The sequence below is a fragment of the Mytilus edulis genome, chromosome 6 (genome assembly GCF_963676685.1).
Source record: "Mytilus edulis chromosome 6, xbMytEdul2.2, whole genome shotgun sequence".
Classification (NCBI taxonomy): domain Eukaryota; kingdom Metazoa; phylum Mollusca; class Bivalvia; order Mytilida; family Mytilidae; genus Mytilus; species Mytilus edulis.
This window is the reverse complement of record NC_092349.1, coordinates 3948084-3971146: the sequence shown is the minus strand read 5'-3', so window position 1 is coordinate 3971146 and position 23063 is coordinate 3948084. Positions and strand designations below refer to the sequence as shown.

Genomic DNA, 23063 nt, shown 5'->3' with positions numbered 1-23063 from the left:
TTTCGGCGTACTATTCTTTTTCCCCGGACCAAATATCTGAAATAATACCAGCAATACCGCATACTAAACGGGGGTTAGGGGACGACCCTTTGATTCTAGAATCGGAGCTGGTAGATTGTGTAAATATATGTATTGGCCACGGATAAAAAAAGTAATAAATATGCTGGCTTCCACCTAAAACAAATGGTCTCCAAATTCTATTTTACAGTAAAATGATACATGTATGTGCAATAAATAATCTTGTTTGTTACTGTAGCAGTTGATTTTTTTTTTCTTCAAAAATTGATAATGTTACTGACCAAATCTGACCGGCCGGCCCCCTCAGAATCAAATGATTGCCTCCTTATACCATCCTCAAAGATAGATGATCGATACCCGCTATATATACTGCGATATAAAATAATATATAGGAAACAGACGGGGGAAAATGGGGGATGGGGTTATCAAATGATTATTTTTTATTATTATTTGTTGTCCCTTGCATGAAACACATAATTAAAAAATATCGTTTATCCCGGACCGACCATTTAACATGAAGAGAGGGCGGGTATGCTTCTTTCGGAAATAATATAGAAATCTATTTGATTCTGAATTTTGAGAAAATAATTAATCTGGCCAGGTAGGGAAGAAAAAATCTTATTTTTGATAATTACCACAAAAAATAATGTTAAATTTGAAAACAATAATTTGTCACGCCGCATAAAAAAAACCTTCAAGTAAAATGGTAGGTCCCTATACTAGTTGAAATATTTATTATTGAACAAATATATATTCAATATCTTCTATTATGTTTTTCTTTCAAACACATGCACCGTGGTATTTAAAAGATTGTCCCCATGATTAAATCATGCTATCATTCCATGTGACTATTATTAAACGTGTTAAAGGTGATCACCACACGTTAACATTTATACGTACGTCTGTTTCGCTTTAAACCGTACATAGGCAATTCCGGTATACATGAATATATGTTAAAAATACATAGTCTTATATATCCATCCTTAAACTTGAAATTCAGTATTTTACCATTGTTTTCTAATAAAGGAAACTTCAATTAGGGGTATTTAAGTCGATTGTTCGATTTTAATGAGCTTTACCCAATATGAAAATCACTGCTCCCAATACGTTCTTTCGTCATTATTCGTCGGTTCGTGATCTCACCGCTTACCTCTAATAATACGTTATAAATATGATTAACAACGTTAGTACCTAGCATCTTTACTTTACGACCATGAAGTATTGTGTGTGAAGTTGTTATGGAATATTTAATCAACAACGTCATGATATCGTCCGATAAAGTATTAAAAAAGGACAACACATACTTTGAAATCACCCTCGTTAATCAACCTTCTGCTAAGACACTGGTGACGTTTTATAGTCTGGGTTGCACCCGCAAGCTCTGGAAAATCGAATGAGTTGGGAATGTTAATACCCCCTTGATCTTCAAGCTAACCTTTTCATGTTACAAATGAAAAGTACTTATAAAAAGATGAAAACATAACATTTTTTCATTTCACTGAATATCAATATGCAATGATTTGAATCTTCATTTAAATATTTTTGTATTTCTTTCTTTTTAAATCCAAGTTATATACTAATAATAACACCGCCAATGTTTAATCTATCTTTAAAAACAAGATGACATTAGACCAATTAGTTATTGTAATTTGCATTTACCTTGAACAATTGAATGAATACTTTGTACTATAAAACATATCTGACGTCAGTCGACTTTGAATAAAGTATACTGTAGAAACGTTTGATTATCGAGATAAAGACTTGACTAAGGAAGTTTAAAATATAGTATATAGCACAAAATGTCGATAAAAAGACTGAAAAAGGTAAGGATTCAGTGTAATTTTGACAGAAACCAAACAACACAAATAATAAACAAACTAAGGGCTAATATACAGTCTTGAACTATAACCAAGTGTATACTCTTACTCGCCAATAGAATAAAATTGTGTGAATAATTTTGACATGCATACTATGAATCTCTGAAAAAATAAATAATTGCTCTTAATGAACCAGTACTGTATTTGAGTTTTATTTAACAAGAATCTTATGTAGCGTATATCACTATATTTGAAATATTACGTTTTGTCAAAGGTTTGTTGATTTATGCACACATGTATTTGATTAAAATAGGGATTTATAGTCCATTAATCGGCTATTTTATCAGTAGAATTATTGAGAGATTTGAAAGAAAAACAAATAAGTTTGTGTTTTTGTTTGTGGTCCGTGGATGGACTTGAATAAATATTATATTTTCTTGCCTTCTTTTAATTTATATGTTGATCAGTATTGGTGATGTTGGAATCGAATGAAATATTCATGACTGCAGATCACAGTTGAATAAAGACGGGTTCATATATTCAGATCACATAAGCATGTTCTCGTCCTGATATGCATGTAATGTTTTTCATTGGTCAGTAATTTAGTTTTGGATGTAATATGTCTTCTAATTTGCTGAATGTGTTTTGTTTATCAACTCATAGACCCAATTCCTCATGTGATCGTGCCGTCATCAACGTTTTTTTCACGATTTGCTCCTTAAAAATGAAATTTAGAATTAAATCATAAGGAATGACTGTAATATGTTTTCTGCCTATTCGAAATAACCTTAAAAATGTTGTGTGCACACTTTTAAATAACTCGCTGCGCGGGTGATTCAGTGTGCATCACATTTTTGATGTTATATGTCTTCATAAACAGAAGAAACAAAAAAATACAGTTTTTCCTTTATAATAAACACCAATCCAAATCCGTATTAAAAAAGTATGAATGCACTTCCTTAAATGTCACTGGAATGATACTGCTCATGTAATTTCGAAACATTTGTTTATGTTTTTATTACCTCATCATGGAAGTTCTTATATATTTTTAACGTAACGGTACCCAAATTGCACCTATTTAGCAAAAATAGCAGCGGAAATCTTACAAGATCTCCTAGAGACTAAACAATTTGTATTTTTATGATTTGATACTATGCATGTCTTTCAAAATAGGTAAATATATTTAGATATATACACAAAACGTTCACAGTATTTATCAACAGATGAAGTGTTTACTGAAAAAGCAAAATGTACCGTAACGTCGCCATGCGACGTCATCAAAACGTCATCTTTTTAAAATTAGCAAATACAATATGTTTCAAGTATCCATTTCTTTAAAAAAGGAAGAGTAAGCATGGACAAATATCCAATTGTTCAAAATATTTGAAAAATATAAACAAAAGCTCTGTTATTCGACTTTTGACGATGCGAATTTAAGCATGGATGCAATTTGGGTACTCCTCATTACAGAATCATTGATGGTTTGGAGGTTAGTTCAGACCCATTTTTCTATGATTCCATATGAATTGAAAATCAAATTGGTGTACTTATATATAAAAAAAAAAAAAAGAAGGATACGGCTACAAAATAAACACAAAATGGAAACTTTTGTCTTGATCATAAAATATCGTAGTTGAAAAAACTGTCAAAATAGGTGCAATTTGGGTACCGTCACGTTATGCAGACTTATTATGGACTATGACCACTGGAACATACGATTGGTGTCATATGCGATAACTGTTATAATCTATGGACCAATTGTTATGACGAGGTTTTAATTTGTACTGCCAAAAGATTTAGTTAACCTGTTTACTATATGTATTACAAAATATCACTTTGAACCTTATAACAGAATAAAATTGGTAATTGACATACATATACTATTACCTTCCTCCCTCCCTTTAAAAATAAAAAAAAATATTAAAAAAAAACACAAAAACGTCAGATGCGGTCTTATTCAGAATGATACTTGTCCAATCTTCGTACGATTAATTTGATTGATCAGTTTATTGGCACTTAAAGTGCAGATACAAATATTACAGTACATTCAGGAGAACGAAAGCATGTTTATGTCAAGTGAATCTAGCCAAACATACTGAGTAGGTTTATTTTGTTAAAGTGCCGGCTCACAAGTTAACAGAAAGAAATATATATTTGGAGTAGAACTTGAAAGTATTATTTTACAAATCCGTTTATATATATTCTGCTATCATTAAAAGAAATTGGAGACATCATGAAAACGTTAGAAATTGATCTTCGAAAAACAACACTTGACTTGTTGAATCTGATGGTATTTTAACACAATAGCTGAAAATTTAACTTCACGCTACCTAAGGGCATGCATTAGGAGTGAATCATCCCATAGGAACAATAATTTCAAACTGTCTACCGTAAATTTCAATAATGATATCTGTTTTACATTATGTAGTACCTGCCAAAACATAGGGTTCAATTTCATTTGACATTTCATGTAAAGTGGTAATACATCTATCAAGTAACATCAATGGCCTGGGTGGTTTTTTATTTTTGAATTTATTTGACGTCTTAATAAGGGAGGTTGGACAGGGGGTCCATGATCTTCACTTCCCTCCCCTTACACCTACATGAAAACTGCACGAAGAAACTTTCCACTATACCCCTACATTGACTCCCCTCTTTTCCAGGTTTCTCACCTTTGACTCCTTTTTCCTGCCCTCTCATGCCTGGGTTCCCTTATCTGTGTAATACATATGCTAAAAAGAGAAATACATTTACTTACTCGATGGTTTACATGTATATTTATTTAAGTTTGTGTTTGCTATAAGCAAATGCTAATTGTTGATGGCATTAATCTCACACTTATTTGGCGATTGTTTGAAAAAATTCACCAATAAATAGACTGTATAGAAGGACATTTCTATTTGCTGACTGATATGAACAAATTTGTTTATCATTCAATATTCGTCTATTTGGCATTTCTTGACACCAAAGTAAAATGTTTTGTAAGTGACTATATCAATAAGTAATGAGCATGCTCGGTGAATGAATCATTCAAAGATTCAAAAGATACAGTAATTTTACATAATCTACTTTAAAGTTGATACTGAGATCTGCTTTACAAAATTTATTGATTGTTAAAACATATGATTAAGTCATAAAGTGATATTTTGATATAGCTGGTGTTATTACTTATAAAGTTTTATGCAAATAGCCAGAAGGATTGCTGAACATTAAAAATAAGAACTCCGCCAAGGATAAACAACTTCCACATAACCAAGAAGATAAGATGAAAACTTTTCACGACTTGCAAATATGTTGTACTTTATAATTTCACGTTTTCCTCTTAATTTATAGCTAATTTCGACTTTTTGTATTTCTTTGGTTCCTATAACGCGACTCTGTACTTTAAAAGATCCCGTTAGTATGATATTGTTCTATTTTATGTCATTACGATATATTTCTATTATGAATTACAAAATACGTTGAACCACAAACGTCAAGATCATTCAATCGCGTAGTGGAATTGACTATTTGTGGATTGTTATAAATTCTATATATGACTTTTGGACTATTTTAAATCTCGGTCTATTTCTGAAATTTATTCTTACATACTTTTGATTTTTTTACCCTGTATGCTAACATTGCCTATGTAAATTGTAAAATTGTTTGTATGCACATTGAACTACAAATCTATGTGACGTATAAAATTTTCTGACGTCAGACACACAAATCAATGAAAGTGTTTGTAGATAGATGTTTTTGTGTTTTGTTAAATTGTTCCTTTTAAAATTGTTATACGATGATGACTGGTGTACTCATATTTTGAGTATTTTATCAATTGTGTCTGTTTAGTTAACGCATCAATGTAAATATAAAAGAATTTGATGAGACTGTCATCAAAGTGAGAGGGTTAGCGCTATAAAACCAGGTTTAATCCACCATTTTCTACATTTGAAAATGCCTGTACCAAGTTAGAAATATGACAGTTCTTGCCCATTCGTTTTTTATGCGTTTTTTGCCATGTGATTATGGACTTTCCGAATTGATTTTCTTCTAAGTTCAGTTTTTTGTGATTTTACTTTTTATGCGTGGTCCAAATAAGGATGTATGGTAAGAGCAATTATTTGGCCTCAGAATTTGCAAAAATTGTAAAATTGTTTAAGTCTTTCAAAAGTACCGGTATTAGAATATGTGGAAAAAAATATCTATATAACCCTATCTATATATATCCAGTCTTCATGTGCATTCAAAGCAAGTTGTCTTTTATATATGTTATAAAAATCAAAAATTCAGGTGTCGCAGTTGTTTGCAATCTTACTGGTCCATACTAAAAAAACTATTGTTCATCTGTTGAAGTATAATATTGACAATACTTTATCTAAACACTGCAGAAACATCTTGTTTAAACTCTCTATGATCAATGGTGCATTTTTCTTAAAATCAATCGACCTTGTTAGTTTCACTTGTTTATATACAATTCAAATTGATTTATTCTTGTCTTATGCTTGTATATTTGTAAGTATATTATCATGGCCTTGTCAGTTTTTCTTTAAACTTTAAAATTTGTGTTTTGATGTCCCCTTGCATTGGTATCTTCTTTTTTATTTTATCCTATTCAAAAGTGTTATTGAATGGGTTTTTACTTCTATTGAGAGTAATAACCAATTTGCCTGTTTTCACTATTTTACATTATGTAATCTATTTGACCAGCAATGCAGATGTGAACTATATTTTGCATAATTGACCTACAACGGGGATGTGAACTATCATTTCTTAAAACCCCTGTTTAAATATATGATTAAAAGATTATTACATAATAATATCCGTATCACATTCCTCACAACCTTCGGCCCTCTGGCTAATATTGGTTACTCGGCGTGATACAATATCAGATACCGATTTTACCTCCAATTATTCCTTATAGATAAGTTGTAGAATAATGCCGGAGCTTTACAGATCTTCTATATTCTTTTAATGAATTACTCATTTGAGTCATTCCTTAGTTCTCATGAAATTTCATACAAATAGCGGCGACAAATCGATTGAAGAAAGTAGAAAGTCACACTATAAAGCAAGCCCCTTTTTCACATCCGTCATTTTTATTTACATATAATCAATCAGAATAAACCACAACCACAAAATAGACAGAAACTAACGATTTTTATAAGAACGGAAAATAATTTAATCTCGTTTGAAAGAAAATCAAAGATTTGAAGATATTTATATATAAATTCTTACTGAAATCAAATGGAAGACGATACATAGTACTATATTTATAAACAAGTGCACAGATTATGGCAATTTCCATTATACTTGTTTTGCGTTTAGTTAAAAATTCCAGCTAAGCCAGGAAGTTTTATCTTCACTTCCTTATTTTCTTTGTTGATTTGTTACGATATAATATCTGAAAAAAATTATATATTTTGCTAAGTAATCAGCTATAAGTTTTGCATGTTTGAAAACGGAATTAATCAAATCTGGTAAAAAGAAATCATTGCCCATCCACATTTGAAGTATTGGAAAATTGAACTTCTTTCTTTTCCGAAATATTTTGAGAAAAGATGAAAACATAACATTTTTTTTCCGTTCACAAGATATCAATATGGAGTCAATCTGTCGTGAATTGATTCTTTAATGAAATATGTTTGCCTTCCTTTCTTTTTTAATCAAAATACATTCCATATTACATACTGATTAAGATCAAGTTTTTTAAACTTTGTATTCACTCTACAGTTCCAATTTTTTACTTTATTAAAACCGATAGTATTACTCCAAAGAAAACATTTCTTATTAAGTCAACAATAAGACATCTTATTAAATCGTGACCATGTCCTAAATATGGAAGACCAGTGTTTAACAATACATGGTTTCCATCCCATATCTCCATAAAGTGCTAAATTAGGGGCATATCTATCCACTCACATAAAAAATCTCATAGCCTTATGTTTAACAGCATTTATACATGAAAATTCCTTAGTACCCCAAATAGAGGCACCATAGTCAATATCTGACCATACAACTAAATTGAACAGTTTTGTAAATACATCATATTGAAAACCACCATGAGCTTTACATTTTGCTATTAATAACCCTAATGCCCTACTGGCACATTTGGCAACTGCTTTTGCCATATCCTCATAACTCAAATGTTCGGTTAACCTAAATATGTATAATTTGATACTTTTTCAACACATTTTCCATTAAAAAAAATACAAGTGAGAGGTTAAGCGCTATAAAACCAGGTTCATTCCACCATTTTCTGCATTTGAAAATGCCTGTACCAAGTCAGGAGTATGACAGATGTTGTCAATTCGTTTGATGTATATTATCATTTGATTTTGTCATTTGATTAGGGACTTTCCGTTTTGAATTTTCCTCGGAGTTCAGTATTTTTGTGATTTTACTTTTTAGTACAAAGCACAGAAGGTGTTCTAAAATGCACAACTTTAAAAACTTTGTCATGTTTTTATCACACCAACATTTCCAGTATTCAAAATGATTTGTTATTCACTTTCAATTTATGTTAAAAAGAACTGCATCGTCTCCATATAACATTATACACTTTTTCTTCACCTAATACATGATAACACTAAAAGCTGATTGATTATTAAAATTTAATTTACTTTGAACAGTTGAATGATTACTTTGTACTAGAATAAAGATCTGATGTCACACGACTTTGAGTAAAGAACACTACAGAACTGTTTGACAAACACTTGAGAAAGGAAGTTTGAAATATAGTGAAATGACCTTGAGACGTTTGAACAGGGTAAGCGTCGAAATTTCTGCATAACTAGAAAAGATGTCTATTAGACTTCTATGTGATATATAATACAAAACACTGATTTTTACAAAACAGAATGATAAAGAGAAATAGGATTATTCATATGCTTCACAAATTCAATCGGTTTCGATTTGTTCATTGAAAAGTCTATATAACAAGAGAGAGGGAAGCCTAAGATACCAAAGGGACCATTCAAGCACATCTATCTAAAATTAATAACAGTACACAAAACATAACATATAAACCAAAGATGGAGCAACACGAATCCCGCCATTATTAGGACGACACAGGCACGCCAAGAAATTTTTGATCATCAGTGTGATGGTTTTCCCATTACTTTGGCACAATGTCATCCTAAGTTGGATTACGGAAGTGATTTTTTCGATTTAAAAACTTTAATTGATATGTTAATGGTGAAATACAACAACAAAAATATCTTTGTAATTCCTTGTCACTGGTTTATAAAAGTCGGTAAATTTATGTAGACGGAAGTATTGAGTGAAGTATTACAATAAGCAGACAGCAAACCAATACAAATATTTCACCAAAGGAAGAATGAATGGAATCAAAAGAACATATAAATCTTTAACCTATTTTTTCTAACTTCTTTCTCATCTTATCCCTGGTTGAGAGTTGTCTCATAAACAATCACACCACATCTTCTTATCAATATATAGATAAAAAATGCCGTTGTTGTTTGGCCTAATAATTCAGCATTACTAATACAAACGAATAAACAATACTTGATATACTTGCAGTAGTAAAATTATCTAATGAAAGTTGTACTTTTCAGGAATTTTTAGATATTACTAATAATCCTCCACCAGGTTGCTGTTCAGCAGCTCTAGTAAACGATGATTGTGAGTATAAAATTTAGTTTAAGGATGTTCGCTGATCTTGTTTTATTTTCTCTCAGACCTTCAGAATCCCTGGTTTTATCAATACTTTCTTTTTTATAATTTAATTATACGATGGTTTACAAAGCCATAAGATAAATGTAAACTGTATGACAAAACTAGAGAAAATTATTTCCTGTCAAATTTTCATCTCAAAATAAAGACACGGAAATTATACCACACCTTTCTGCCTTTCGTAATCTTTGACCATTTATATACTAACAATTTATAACATTTTTTTAGATTTTGAAACAGAGCACCGAACATCCTCAAATAATAAATTTATACTATGTCTCGTGTTCAAGTATCATCTGGAACTTTAAATGAATGGACTAAACCTGCATATCATTCCGATTAAGAACAATATAAAGACGACGTGGAAAATAAATACTAATCAACATGATCAATGTGTCCGATTTAAGGTGGCACAGTTGTATGTCATGGCACATAAATATAATGATAGCAGTTTTGGAATTCTTATCATTTTCTAACATTACCCACAATTCTACATACACCGTTAATTGAAGTACTTTCATTATAATATTCAAAAATGAATTTTAATATTTACATTGTATTATTACCGTTTCTTTTTTTTCTCTATCTCTATAAACCTAAGGTCATTAGTGCTTTTATGTCTTTTATCATGCAGTAAAGACAAAATTTTAAAAAAGTTCTCAGAAAATAATGTTTAACTGCATGAAAAATTATTTCAATTTTAAATGCTCTCTTAACAAAACTTAGACAAAAACACCATGTCATTATGGGATCAGTTAGCAAGCTGAGCATCTAAATATTAATTTAAAATTCAAATTCAAATTCAAAATTTATAAAACAAACATATAAAGAGTCCGTCTCATATGAACACTTCGCTGACATAAATGAAAAATATATACGTTCTCCAAATAAATATCTATAAAAGGCTGCACTGAAAACTGATCTTCGAATGATAATATACTGTAGTTTGATAAACAAAGCTATTACCACTTTGAAATTTGTGAAACAGTAGTTGCAACTTTAAACTTGATTTTATACATAAGTTCAATGTCTAACTCGAACCATTGGTAAATGTTTTTTTTTTAAACAAATATAAACAATTGCACATGGACAAACAATATAGCAACGTGTATTAGATAACAGGAATGAATACATGTAAAACTTGCAGGACAATAGATAATAGAAATTATACTATAAAGATGAACTCCGTGATGAACATGTAGTGATTTTTATTTATATAATATATTTTATTTTTTATATAATCTCTTTAACAGTGAGAACATCAAGAAAACCACCATTTCCATAGAATCTGTTTGAATGAGAATTTTCTAAGGAAATTCTAATTTTGTAGGGTTTAGTTCCTTTAAATCACTTGTTTCAAGTCGTGAACCTCGTCCATTCCTTGTTTTCCTTGTTTATAATACCTCAGAAAAAAATTGAAAACAACATAGAAGTATTATTAGTTATCTACGTTCATATCCGTAGATATGGATATTTTAACACCCTGAAGTACCCCAGTATACCATGAGGCGTAGCCGAAGGGTGTACAGGGTACTGAAGGGTGTTAAAATATCCAAATCTACGGATATGAACGTAGATAACGAACTTATCCCCGGTCTTAGTCCGAATCGGGCGAGTTTTATGGAAATTTGGGTACAAATTGTAACGTGAAAACAACGTTTTTTTTCACTATCTAAAAAAGTTTTATTGAAATTTGGAAATTTTACATATTTTTTACCCACCATTTTTTCCTTTAAAAATGTCCTGTACCAAGTCAGGAATATGGCTATTGTTATATTATTGTTCGTTTCTGTGTGTGTTGCATTTTAATGTTAGCAACACCCAGGGGATATGGGTTTTGTAACGACGTGCGTTAACCAATCAAAATCCTAGATATATACTTAGCCGGGGATAAAGTTCTATAGTGGCTTAGGTACGCAACAATGCAGTCCAATTAAGGGTCCATCGATAATTCTGAAACTAAATATCGACTTGTAAAGGATCGATATGTTCTAACATTTAATAATGTGCATTTCATCGTTACACTTGTCAAATACCGATATCAATTTCAGCAAATTAAATTAATAAACAAATCAAATTGTCTAAAATCATTCACACTCAGTTTTACTTATACATTTATTATAAATTGACGTATTTGTTTAAGAATTGACCGAAGTACATTTTGTATGAAGCGCTTCATTCTAAAATTGTACGCACTGTCTACGCTTTTACAACACTATGAAGTTACAAAAAGACGCATTCCATACTTATAATTACATTTTTAGCAAGAATCATGAAAACACGATTTTATCAAGTTTTTATTTAATTCACATGTGCACTTTCTTGTGGAACCTCTCGTGTCATAATGAATGATAATTTTTATTGTGTAATGCAATTGACTATGGAATAACGCGAGGTGTACATTTAGCCAATCAGAATAACGTATCATAATGATATATACATCTAATGTAATTATATACGAATAAAATGAAGCAAGTAAAATGACATGCACCGCTAGACATATGTTTCAAGTATTACAATATAGCAGCATAGTATGACAGTACTTTTGCTTCGGGTATTTGTAAAATAGATGAATAAAAAGACGTAGGTTGGCTATTTTGACAATAGAAACCGACTGACCGATGACGAGAAAAAGAGCGATATTTACAATACAACAGGGACGTTATTTAATCTGAAAATGACCTGAACTGTCAACTTTTTAAGAAAAAAATATGTTCGAAGAAAAATTAAAGAGCAGCAAAAGATGGAAGAAAATTGCAATTTTTATTCCAAAAAAAATACTAAAGATTAAAGATTGCCACGTCATCGAAATCACATGATGTCTACGTTACTTGGATATGCTTGAAAGTGTGCGTGTGTATGTTGAAAGGATATGCAAACTTCTAAACATGACAAGAAAAAAACCCAATTAAAACAAAAAGACATGTAGTCTTATAATTTTGAGATTTGTCACTGTCCTCTTCAAAGTAGACTGAACTGCCATCGGAAAAAGAGAATTTGTCCGTTTAAATTATAACCTTTAATGTTTAGTACTTTTTTTTTGTAATATCCCTTTGGTGTGGCTCGGTACTTAAATACCCGTCATTTTGTTATTGTGCTTTGGTCGACTTCTGTATTCTTGTTTTTCGTTTTTGCTTATGTGCTTGATCTATAGGTCATTTTGTTTTTCTTTGTTCACATAATTGTTTGTTTTACAGAAGTTAAGATTATAAAACGACGTTGACTACTGTGCCCCTATTTTTGACATTTTTACCTATTATGTTAGACTTGCTACAATTCCCTTTCTAATATTTCTCGCTTACTAATTTATATGTTTACTGATAAGTGCCAGCCTACTGATTGCCCTTGCCTCCTGCAGATGTCAGTATAATTGTAATCTCCTAGTTATAGCAGTAAAATTATTAAAGGGGCAAAATTGAAAAAATAATAATAATTAGGAAGGGACATGTAGCAAGTCTACTATTATGTCTATGAATTTATTTTTTTACTCATAGTTGTCAATATAATGGATTTATATCGACTGTGAAAAAAGTTTTATCTAGCTTTAAAACAAGGTTTAATCCACAATTTTCTAAATGCCTGTACCTAATCAGAACTCTGACAGTTGATTACCATTCGTTTGGTGTGTTTGTGCTAATGATTTTGCCATTTGATAACGGACTTTCCGTTTTGATATTCTCTGGAGTTCGATGTATTTGTTATTTAACTTTTCAATCGACAAAATTGTGTTTTACAGCAGACCACCATCAAATACCTCGAAAAATGTGCAAGTGTGCTAAAAGAATGTTTATTCCAACCGGATGGAGCTTCGAAGTTATACATCCCGCACAGTCGAAAGTTGAAACATGGATATAACATAACGGTTAACTTAATTATACGAAACTATGAAATAAATTCAAAATACAATACAATATATATCAAAATAAATTTCAAACCTGTAATTTGTATTTTTCAGTGTACACTTGGGAGTGCAAGATAACAGGACCTGTAAGTATACAGCACAGTTATAATCAGAACATTATGAAATTGTCATAATACAACTTTATTCACAGCGTGTAAATAACATACGTCAGAATATTTATGAATATATTTATTTACCTTAAAACGAACCACAATTTTTAGAAAAGCCCACTTCATTCCCTCATTTTTTGTTAATTGTCTAAATTTGTCTCTTGCTGTCTATTCGACTTACGAGATTTGAACATAAAAAAAACTTTTGTCACCTTATTTCACAACTAAAACAGAAGAAAAACAGAGAGGTGTCTTGAAACCGCGTGTCTTGTCTACTTTTTAAATTAATATTTCAGAAGAATTATTTCTCTACGTTTGATTAACTTTGAGTGCTAATACGGATGCACTAGGGTGAATGTGTGTATATTTTCTATTATTATAAGTATTGTCGTCTTATCATAAAATCAAAATAAAATGCTGAATTCTCATTGCCAATGATTATCAATCAGAATTCAAATGCGGTGGAATTAACTTAGTATAAGTTACCGTTCGACTTTAAAAAAAAATGAAAGAGAAATACTCATACTGCATAGTCTGCTTAAAGGGTCTCTCCATGCGAAATGTGAATAACATCAATTTAAAAAAGGATAACGGTCTATTTATTCATTTCAAAATATACTATAATAAATGTTACGGACATGAAACAAAGGAGTTACATGCTCATGACTTGGGACAGGCATACAAACCATGTGTTTTTGAATTGTTTAATATCTGTCTAATATCGTGAACAAAATGTAGGTTTTTTGTTGATGTTGTTGTTGGGTTGTTATCGCATTGATGTATACACATGTAGCTTGTATTCCCGGTTGAATCAAGTATTTATACATTTGTAACAAGATGGGGTATGCTACTGATAATGATCTTAAGAACAATTCTTATCTTTCAGGACAAAAGTTCATACGCTGGAGGTGTATTTGTTGTTCTAATACGGTTTCCACGTGATTATCCTTTTAAACCTCCCACGGTATAAATTTTTATTTTCATATTGTTATTTTGTAGATTATACATATCCCAATATAAGTAATAGTTATGTCACGGTAGGTATAGTTTCCGGCTAGGATCGTAGTTTTTCGAGTAATTTGATTGGGCCTTTTCGAGTGTGACCAGATTTTTTCGAAAAGAATGAGACATTCTCTTTGACAAGACGTGCTATATACGCTTGAGTTAAAAATACAAGATATACAAGGTGTGATAGTATTTTAGATAAAAATATATTATTAATCTGATATTATTTTTTGTTTAAACAAAAATTGATTAATCCTTACAAAGCTTTAATTTCAAAAAGCAGAAAAAAGCCAATTTTATACACATACCAATGGAAATGTCGATGGAAATGCATTCGTGGAAATCTTTTATCCTTAGATATACAGACATTTTACAAAAAATCTTGTTATTGTATTGAAAACGACATTTTAACACTCAATTCATTTCTATTTGTTCGGGTTTCTTCGATAGCAGTCCGGGCTTTTTCGAGTGCGTCCGTGTTTTATCGAGTGATTAAACAAGTTAACTATAGCTTTAAATGTTAAATGTTAGTGTATTTAAGTTTCAAAACAATAAACAAATGTTCAAATTATTCACATTTTAAGGCAAGAAACCAATGCATTCATCAGTTTGATAATGGTGTACTACGACTAGACTTTATAAACCTATGCATTCGTCAGTTTGTCATATTAAAACTTTATGAACAACTAAAGGAAGGTTACCTTAATCTATGTAAACCAGTCACCAAAGTTTCGTAAAAAACCTTCTAAAAGCACTTTTAAAATATTGTCTAAAAACTGTGAAATCACTTCTTTTTACCTCATCTGGCCCAAAAGGGTCCAAGTGAGATTTTCCTATCACTTGGCGTTCGTCGCTGTCCGTCTTCTTCGTCTGTTAACTTTTACAAAAATCGTTTCTTTTAAATCTACTGGACCATGTTCATTATAGATAGATAAACTGTACACTGCAAGAATGTTCAGGAAAGTAAGAATTAAAAGCAAGTCACCATCACTAAAACGGATAATTTTGTCATGAATTCAATTCTTATTTTCAATGTTGAAGAGTGTCCTTTGATTAATATGCACTGCGGAACATAGACCAAGGTGAGCCACACAGGCTATTTAGGGTCTGTAATTTGTTTAATAAAATCCAATAACTCGGAAACGTACAATCTAAAATTAAGAAAATCCAACGAGAGGATACCGAAAAAAAGATATAAAAAATTCTCTCAGGTTTCATGTAAATTGGTTGCAGCGTTTTTTAGTTATTTTCCGACTTGCGGACGACGGACGGACAACGGTATATCATAAAACGTCCCGTATATAAACTCTGGGGTTCACAACAAAAAATATTATTAGCTGTGACAACAAAAGAACCATGAATTGAAGTTGAAAAGATTATGAGTCCCCTGCACTGTGTTCTCATGACTTTTTTTTTTATAAAGGATCAAATAATTTCTAATTTAATACTAGAAAATTGTGGTAAAACGTTTTCCGAAAAGAATTAAATTGAAACAGGTTAATTTTGATCACCGTAGTAATATGGTTTTGTGATTTGTTGGAAAGATATGATATGTTCCTTCACTTGATTACAGTTATAAACTAGAAAAAGTCATTTTTTCAAGTCAAGAATAAAAAAAAAATCACAATTTTCTTTGAAAAAATCCGGACCATTTGTTAAAAAGACCGGACGAATTCAAACTTGCTCTCTAAAAAGCCCGGACAATAGTAAAGTGGAGGTTGGAGATTTTGCAAAACATGTTTAACCCTACCGCATGTTTGCGCCTTTCCTAAGTCAGGAGCCTCGAGCCTTTGTTAGTCTAGTATGGTTTATTTTATATTACTTCATTTATATGTTTTGGAGTTTAGTATGATGTCCATTTTCACTGAACTGGAACACTTTTATATAGGTGCTAGCTGAGGACCACCGCCGGGTGCGGGATTTTTTCGCTGCGTTGAAGACCTTGAATTATAGAGACTTGTATAAATAACAGAATATAAACTCAAGTGTCTGGTTATGGATAAAAACTATACATTATTCGAATACTAATTCAAAAGCATGGACTATTTGATGGATTGCGCAAGGCTACTTTACCGAAGTACAATTTGTGATTGGGATAACAATGAAGTAGATTAAAGACAATTTCCCTAATTAAGATCGAAAACTTTTCAAATTTTTTTTGTCAGAGTTTATAGTTTCTGTTGTTCCGTTGTTTTTCTCTTATAGCTGATGTGTATCCCTAGATTTTAGTTTGTAAAATGTATTTGTTTTCTCTTAAACGATTGGACATCGGTATACTTCTGCTGCCTTATTTTCATAAATAACTATTACTTTCCCTCTTACTAGACGTTTTCAACAAAATGGGAAAATATGAATCTGATTCCCTCTCTTCAATATTTCAAAAAGTATAATGAAAACCAATAATAATTATCATAATTGTAAGAAAATATCAAACACAACGAGTATACAAAGTAACATTGACATTACTTTTTTAAAGTAGAAAAATATCATAGATTGATAAAAATTGTTGTCACAAAAAAGGGACATATATCAACTGCAGTGTCTAACGAAAAACCAGTAGTTCAGCTTCAATACACATAAGTATTGTAAAAATTCTAGGAAAGTAAACGAATTTGGTAAATATATGAACTGAGGAACGTTGCTTATTAAGTAAAACTGCTATAATTAGGTCTTTCCACTTTTCTGTGGAAAGACCTATTGTTTTTCTTCTGATTATTAGGTCTTTCCACTTTTCTGTGGAAAGACCTATTGTTTTTCTTCTGATTATTTTTTTTTTTCTTCCGCCTAATTTTGTTCTTGCGATAAACATTTGTTTCGCAATATGTCGCTTAGATATTTTGTATATGATATGGAACAGTTTATGCGCTTTTGAAATTTACCCTGCGTAAACGAATACTTTTCTTTGTAGGAGTTATCTCCCCAAACACTGTTTTCCTTGTTATCGCATCTCCTTCGCAACCGTAAAAGATTATGACAAATTTATTTTACAAAATTGCTCGTTATATCCTTCGCATGATTTGTCCTATTTTGACCGAAGCGATATGACCGCTCCATATGAGAGTTATTTCCCCTTATGCATCTGATATAAGTGATATGAATTTCTATCTTATAAATCATAAGTGATAGAGACCTAGGATCTTTTGATTTGAGGTCCTTGGTCCCAAAAAATGAAAATTAGGTCAAGGTCAAAGGTCAAGGTCATATTCTAATATTTGAATTTGGCTTATTTTCACTTATATCCAAAGACTGTATAAGATATCAACAAATTATTTTTACTAAATTGTTAGTTGCGACATGTCGTAAGATGTAAATTTTGATTGCAAGCGTACGTTGAATGTAAAGGGAGTTTTCTCCCCTCTTGTATTTAAAAATACGCGTTTGGTGATATAACTCATTAACTAAATATAATTAAGACCTATGGTCTTTTGATTTGAGGTCCTTGGTTTATGACCTTGAAATTGATCTCAAGGTCATAGCTTAATTTGACGTTCTAGATTTTGACCTTTGCTTTTATTCTATATGTATACATGATAAAGATATACAACTTTTAGAAAAGGTATCAAACCATTTAACCTTGAAAAAAACCAACCGGAAGTGACTTTTTGTAAACCGGAAGTAGCTATTTTTTTGTACTTTATTAATATAAAAGTATATAGAACCAGATATTTTTGGAATCAGGGTCAAGTAAATATTCAAATATAATCGGAAGTAACATTTTTCAAACCGGAAGTAACAAATTATCTCCCTTATTTAAAAAAAATGTATGGAAACAATATATTTTTGGAATCAGCTTACTAGGAGCTATCATTTGACGATTGAAATGACATTTTAAACTAAGTTTCACAACTTTTCATATCAAAATACATTGTTTTGATGGAAAGACCTTCAATTGTTCTCTGAACAATTGGTTTTTAATTTATTTTTTTTTTTCTTCCGCCTAATTTTGTTCTTGCGATAAACATTTGTTTCGCAATATGTCGCTTAGATATTTGGTATATGATATCGAACAGTTTATGCACGTTTGAAATTTACCCTGCGTAAACGAATACTTTTCTTTGTAGGAGTTATCTCCCCAAACACTCTTTTCCTTGTTAGCGCATCTCCTTCGCAACCGTAAAAGATTATGACAAATTTATTTTACAAAATTGCTCGTTATATCCTTCGCATGATTTGTCCTATTTTGACCGAAGCGATATGACCGCTCCATATGAGAGTTATTTCCCCTTATGCATCTGATATAAGTGATATGAATTTCTATCTTATAAATCATAAGTGATAGAGACCTAGGATCTTTTGATTTGAGGTCCTTGGTCCCAAAAAATGAAAATTAGGTCAAGGTCAAAGGTCAAGGTCATATTCTAATATTTGAATTTGGCTTATTTTCACTTATATCCAAAGACTGTATAAGATATCAACAAATTATTTTTACTAAATTGTTAGTTGCGACATGTCGTAAGATGTAAATTTTGATTGCAAGCGTACCTTGAATGTAAAAGGGAGTTTTCTCCCCTCTTGTATTTAAAAATACGCGTTTGGTGATATAACTCATTAACTAAATATAATAAAGACATATGGTCTTTTGATTTGAGGTCCTTGGTTTATGACCTTGAAGCTGATCTCAAGGTCATAGCTTAATTTGACGTTCTAGATTTTGACCTTTGCTTTTATTCTATATGTATACATGATAAAGATATACAACTTTTAGAAAAAGATATCAAACCATTTAACCTTGTAAAAAACAACCGGAAGTGACCTTTTGTAAACCGGAAATAGCTATTTTTTTGTACTTTTTAATATAAAAGTATATAGAACCAGATATTTTTGGAATCAGTGTCAAGTAAATATTCAAATATAATCAGAAGTAACATTTTTCAAACCGGAAGTAACAAATTATCTCCCTTATTTAAAAAAAATGTATGGAAACAATATATTTTTGGAATCAGCTTACTAGGAGCTATCATTTGACGATTGAAATGACATTTTAAACTTAGTTTCACAACTTTTCATATCAAAATACATTGTTTTGATGGAAAGACCTTCAATTGTTCTCTGAACAATTGGTTTTTAATTCTTATATGATTTGCTTATTAGAGAATACTTTGATATGATTGGTCGAAAACTTCCGGTAGTTAATCTTGACCTTGGTTATTTTTCGATAGACGACGTTGAGAGAACTTCTTTTCGTAACCAATGTAACAAGATGAAGGCGATAGTAACACCGACGTTACCAAATTTATTTTCACTGCAAGTTAATCGTTAAATAAAATGATACACAAAAACATTCGTTTGAATGATAATAAGAGGTTTTGCGGTTTACTTTTTATTAGATAGCAAATTTCATTGAGTACATATTTTTGCGTTAACCAACAAATATATTCATGCGCCAGGCCTATTTAATGACATACATATACAATTAACGTGTGATAGAGGTAACGAGTGTGGAAAAATATATTCCCTTTCTCCAATTGGATAAAGATTACACGCCTTTTTAAAGGAAAGTATTGGAAAGTGGACCAAGTCACTCACAACCATATCATAAAAGTCCGAAGTCGGACTTTTATTTGTTTGTGAGTAAATTGGTCGAGTTTATACACCAATAAATTCCTTTAAAAAGGCGTTGAATCCTATAGTAATTTAATTTGATCTTTTTTGTATGACTTTCAGGTAAATTTTACAACAAAAATATTTCATCTAAATATTAATGGAAATTCAGGATCACCCTGTACATGCTGTACAACGCTGTTGTCAAATTTGTCAAATTGGTCGCCAACACAAAGAGTGTCAGGAAGTAAGATTGCGTTTATAGTTTAAATATTTTTTTATATTTTTAATGGAAATATATCAAAGAGGTCTTCAACCTTATGTGCTCCGTTGTTATATTAACAACATAATTATGTAAAACCTGTTTTTCAACAGACAGGTGAAGTTTCTATGATAACCAACTCTTCTTGTTGACTTGTTCCTTATAATACGTATGTTTCAGACTTCATACAGGACCTTTCGTAAAAAGAACGACGTCTTTAGAAGTCTTTTAATCAATTTTGAGGTTGGTTTGCTGTCTCTTAGACAGTAATGGAGTATCGCAGATGAAAACAAAATGTTCCAGTTGCTTTACACATAATCGAGCTTTTTCTATTCTTCGATGGTCATATTAACATTCGACATTTCTTTGGGCTGTATACCTAATTCCTGCTCTTGAGTCTTCAAAATTTGTGAATAAATGACAGTTTGGACATAAAATTAAACTGCAGTACTATATTTTGGTTGTAACAACCATGTCCTTTGTTAGTCTTGTATGTTTTTTTTTTATTTTGGCTCATTTATGTTATGAGTTAAGGGGGAAGACCTTGGTTCAGGGAGATAACTCTTTAAATCAGTTAAGCGTTTGTAAAAGTCAAGTTCATCAATGTTTTTTAAGCATTTACCTGAAACAGATTAAAAATAATCTATGTAACCTAGAAGCTTAGAATATGTTTTTGAAAATGGTTGACACAAACGTACTGATGATTTTAAGAGTTATTTCCCTTAACCTAGGTCTACCTCCTTAAGGGGCCATCTGAAGCTTAGTACGCCAGCTGAGGGTGCAAGATTTTCTCGCTGCGTTGAAGACACATTGGTGGTATTCGTCTGTTATCTTCACTTTGACGGGGTTGTTGTCTTTTTTATTTATTCCAAATTTTCAATTTAATGTAACAGTGTTAGGTTATGAATGTATCTGAATTACTATGCTTTTTAAACATTCATCTAAAATTACATTTTTAATTTCAGTATTACTGAGTATCTCATCGGTGTTAAATTCTACAAATAGTGATTGTCAATTGAACGAAGAAGCTGCAATGTTATATACAAAAGATCGAATGAAATATTATGCTACAGCAGCGGAATGGACACGAAAATATGCCATGTAACATGTTCATCCGACATGTTATATAGAAAGTTTTCCTTCGATTTGTATTGCATATCTTACTTTTTGTTTGTGGACTTTTAACACGTTATAAAATGTTAATGTATCATGAGCAATATTGTATAAACTGTAACCGGAACAACATGTTAGTTTTTTTATTATATAATTAGTTGTAAATAAAATTTGATTTCATGTGTAATACAATTAAGGCCGCAACCATTTGATTTTCTGGGGTGGGGGGTTTGTTTCCCGTTTTTGGAGAAAAAAATAATTTGTTTTTGATTCCGAGAAAAAAATTTGTTTGTTTCACCCTCAGCTGCCAATAGATTGTTTTTCATAGAAAAAAAACCATAGCCCCCCCCCCCCCCCCGAAAATCAAATGGTTGCTGCCTAATGGCAATCGTGTGGTATCAGCCCTCTGTGGTGATATCAAAATCAGTCTTTGTAACAAACACCAAATATGTTGTCATCAGGTATTTTATATTTGACACGGTTTAAAATGTTTAATCAAATCAAATGTATTACGCTATGTATAGTTAAGAAAAAACGTCCAAATTAGTTGCACTTGATGTATATGTATGTAATAAAAAGGTATATGATATATTGCTTTTTCAATATCACTCACTCTATCAACCCTCAACTTAAAAATCCCCAAAGCAGAGCTCTTAGAAATATTTTGGTTTTGAAAAATCCAACTGATATTCTTCATTGATCGTCCTTCACTACGCCTATATCACCCCGCTCTGTCGCTCAGTAATTCTCGTATCAAGATTTCAAAACGAGACCAGGCATTATCAGCGACGTCACATGCAACGTGAGAGGAGAAGTTATCAGCGACGTCACAATGCGAGAGGAGACGTTATCAAGCTTGCTTTCGTCAAGCGTAAAACTGTCTTAGGGAGAGGAAAAAATACCATTAATATATAGAACGATAAACAGATAATCGGGTTTTCTACGTATAGATATCGTAAAATATCAGCCGCTCGACACAATGTGAAACTTTTTAGCTCGTTCGCTTCGCTCACTCGCCATAAAGGTTCACATTGTGGCTCGCGGCTGATATTTTACGATATCAATGTGTAGAAAACCCGATAATCTATACATATTACAGTTCATAATGAAAGAATAAAAATAGCAAACTGATATTAAATACGTATATGAAAAAAATATATAAAATAAGACCAAACTGAAAACAGAGAATTTATTTAAGGAAAAAACTGTGTATGCATGTGAAAAAAAGTAAAATCACAAAAAAAAACTGAACTCCGAGGAAAATTCAAAACGGAAAATCCCTAATCAAATGTCAAAATCAAAAACCCAAACACATCAAACGAATGGATAACAACTGTCATATTGCTGACTTGGTACAGGCATTTTCTCATGTAGAAAATGGTAGATTGAACCTCGTTTTATCGCTAGTTAAACCTCTCATTTGTATGACAGTCGCATCAATTCCATTATACTGACAACGATGCGTGAACAAAACAAACAGACAATAAGAGGTAAAAATGTCAAAAACACAGCAGTCAACATTGTGATATAAGTTTAATCATTGAAATAAAAATACAAATACGTTACACAGACGAACCGAATGTCATATAGATCAAGCATATTAGCAAACATTAAAGACAAGA

The 23063-nt window shown here is 31.2% G+C and overlaps 1 protein-coding gene across 2 annotated transcripts; it reads left to right on the top strand.

Annotated features, from left to right (window-relative positions):
* The first annotated feature begins 1613 nt into the window (after nucleotides 1-1613).
* LOC139526974 (uncharacterized) lies at nucleotides 1614-21554 on the top strand. 2 transcript variants are annotated; one of them, XM_071322171.1, is made up of 7 exons: nucleotides 1624-1841; nucleotides 8447-8583; nucleotides 9392-9458; nucleotides 13465-13496; nucleotides 14407-14484; nucleotides 20190-20313; nucleotides 21294-21554. In XM_071322171.1, the coding sequence occupies exons 2-7, from the start codon at nucleotides 8560-8562 to the stop codon at nucleotides 21431-21433; spliced, it is 465 nt and encodes a 154-aa protein (XP_071178272.1). In that variant the 5' UTR covers nucleotides 1624-1841; nucleotides 8447-8559; the 3' UTR covers nucleotides 21434-21554. The 2 variants fall into 2 exon arrangements, with proteins under 2 accessions (XP_071178273.1, XP_071178272.1); XM_071322172.1 differs by lacking the exon at nucleotides 14407-14484 and having other exon boundaries at nucleotides 1614-1841; nucleotides 21294-21548.
* Nucleotides 21555-23063: the final 1509 nt, after the last annotated feature.

Coding starts and splice junctions, on each gene's coding strand:
- LOC139526974 (XM_071322171.1), top strand. CDS start 8,560: ATGACCTTGAGACGTTTGAACAGG. Junction 8,584..9,391: donor CCTTGAGACGTTTGAACAGG/GTAAGCGTCGAA, acceptor TGTACTTTTCAG/GAATTTTTAGATATTACTAA. Junction 20,314..21,293: donor AACACAAAGAGTGTCAGGAA/GTAAGATTGCGT, acceptor TTTTAATTTCAG/TATTACTGAGTATCTCATCG.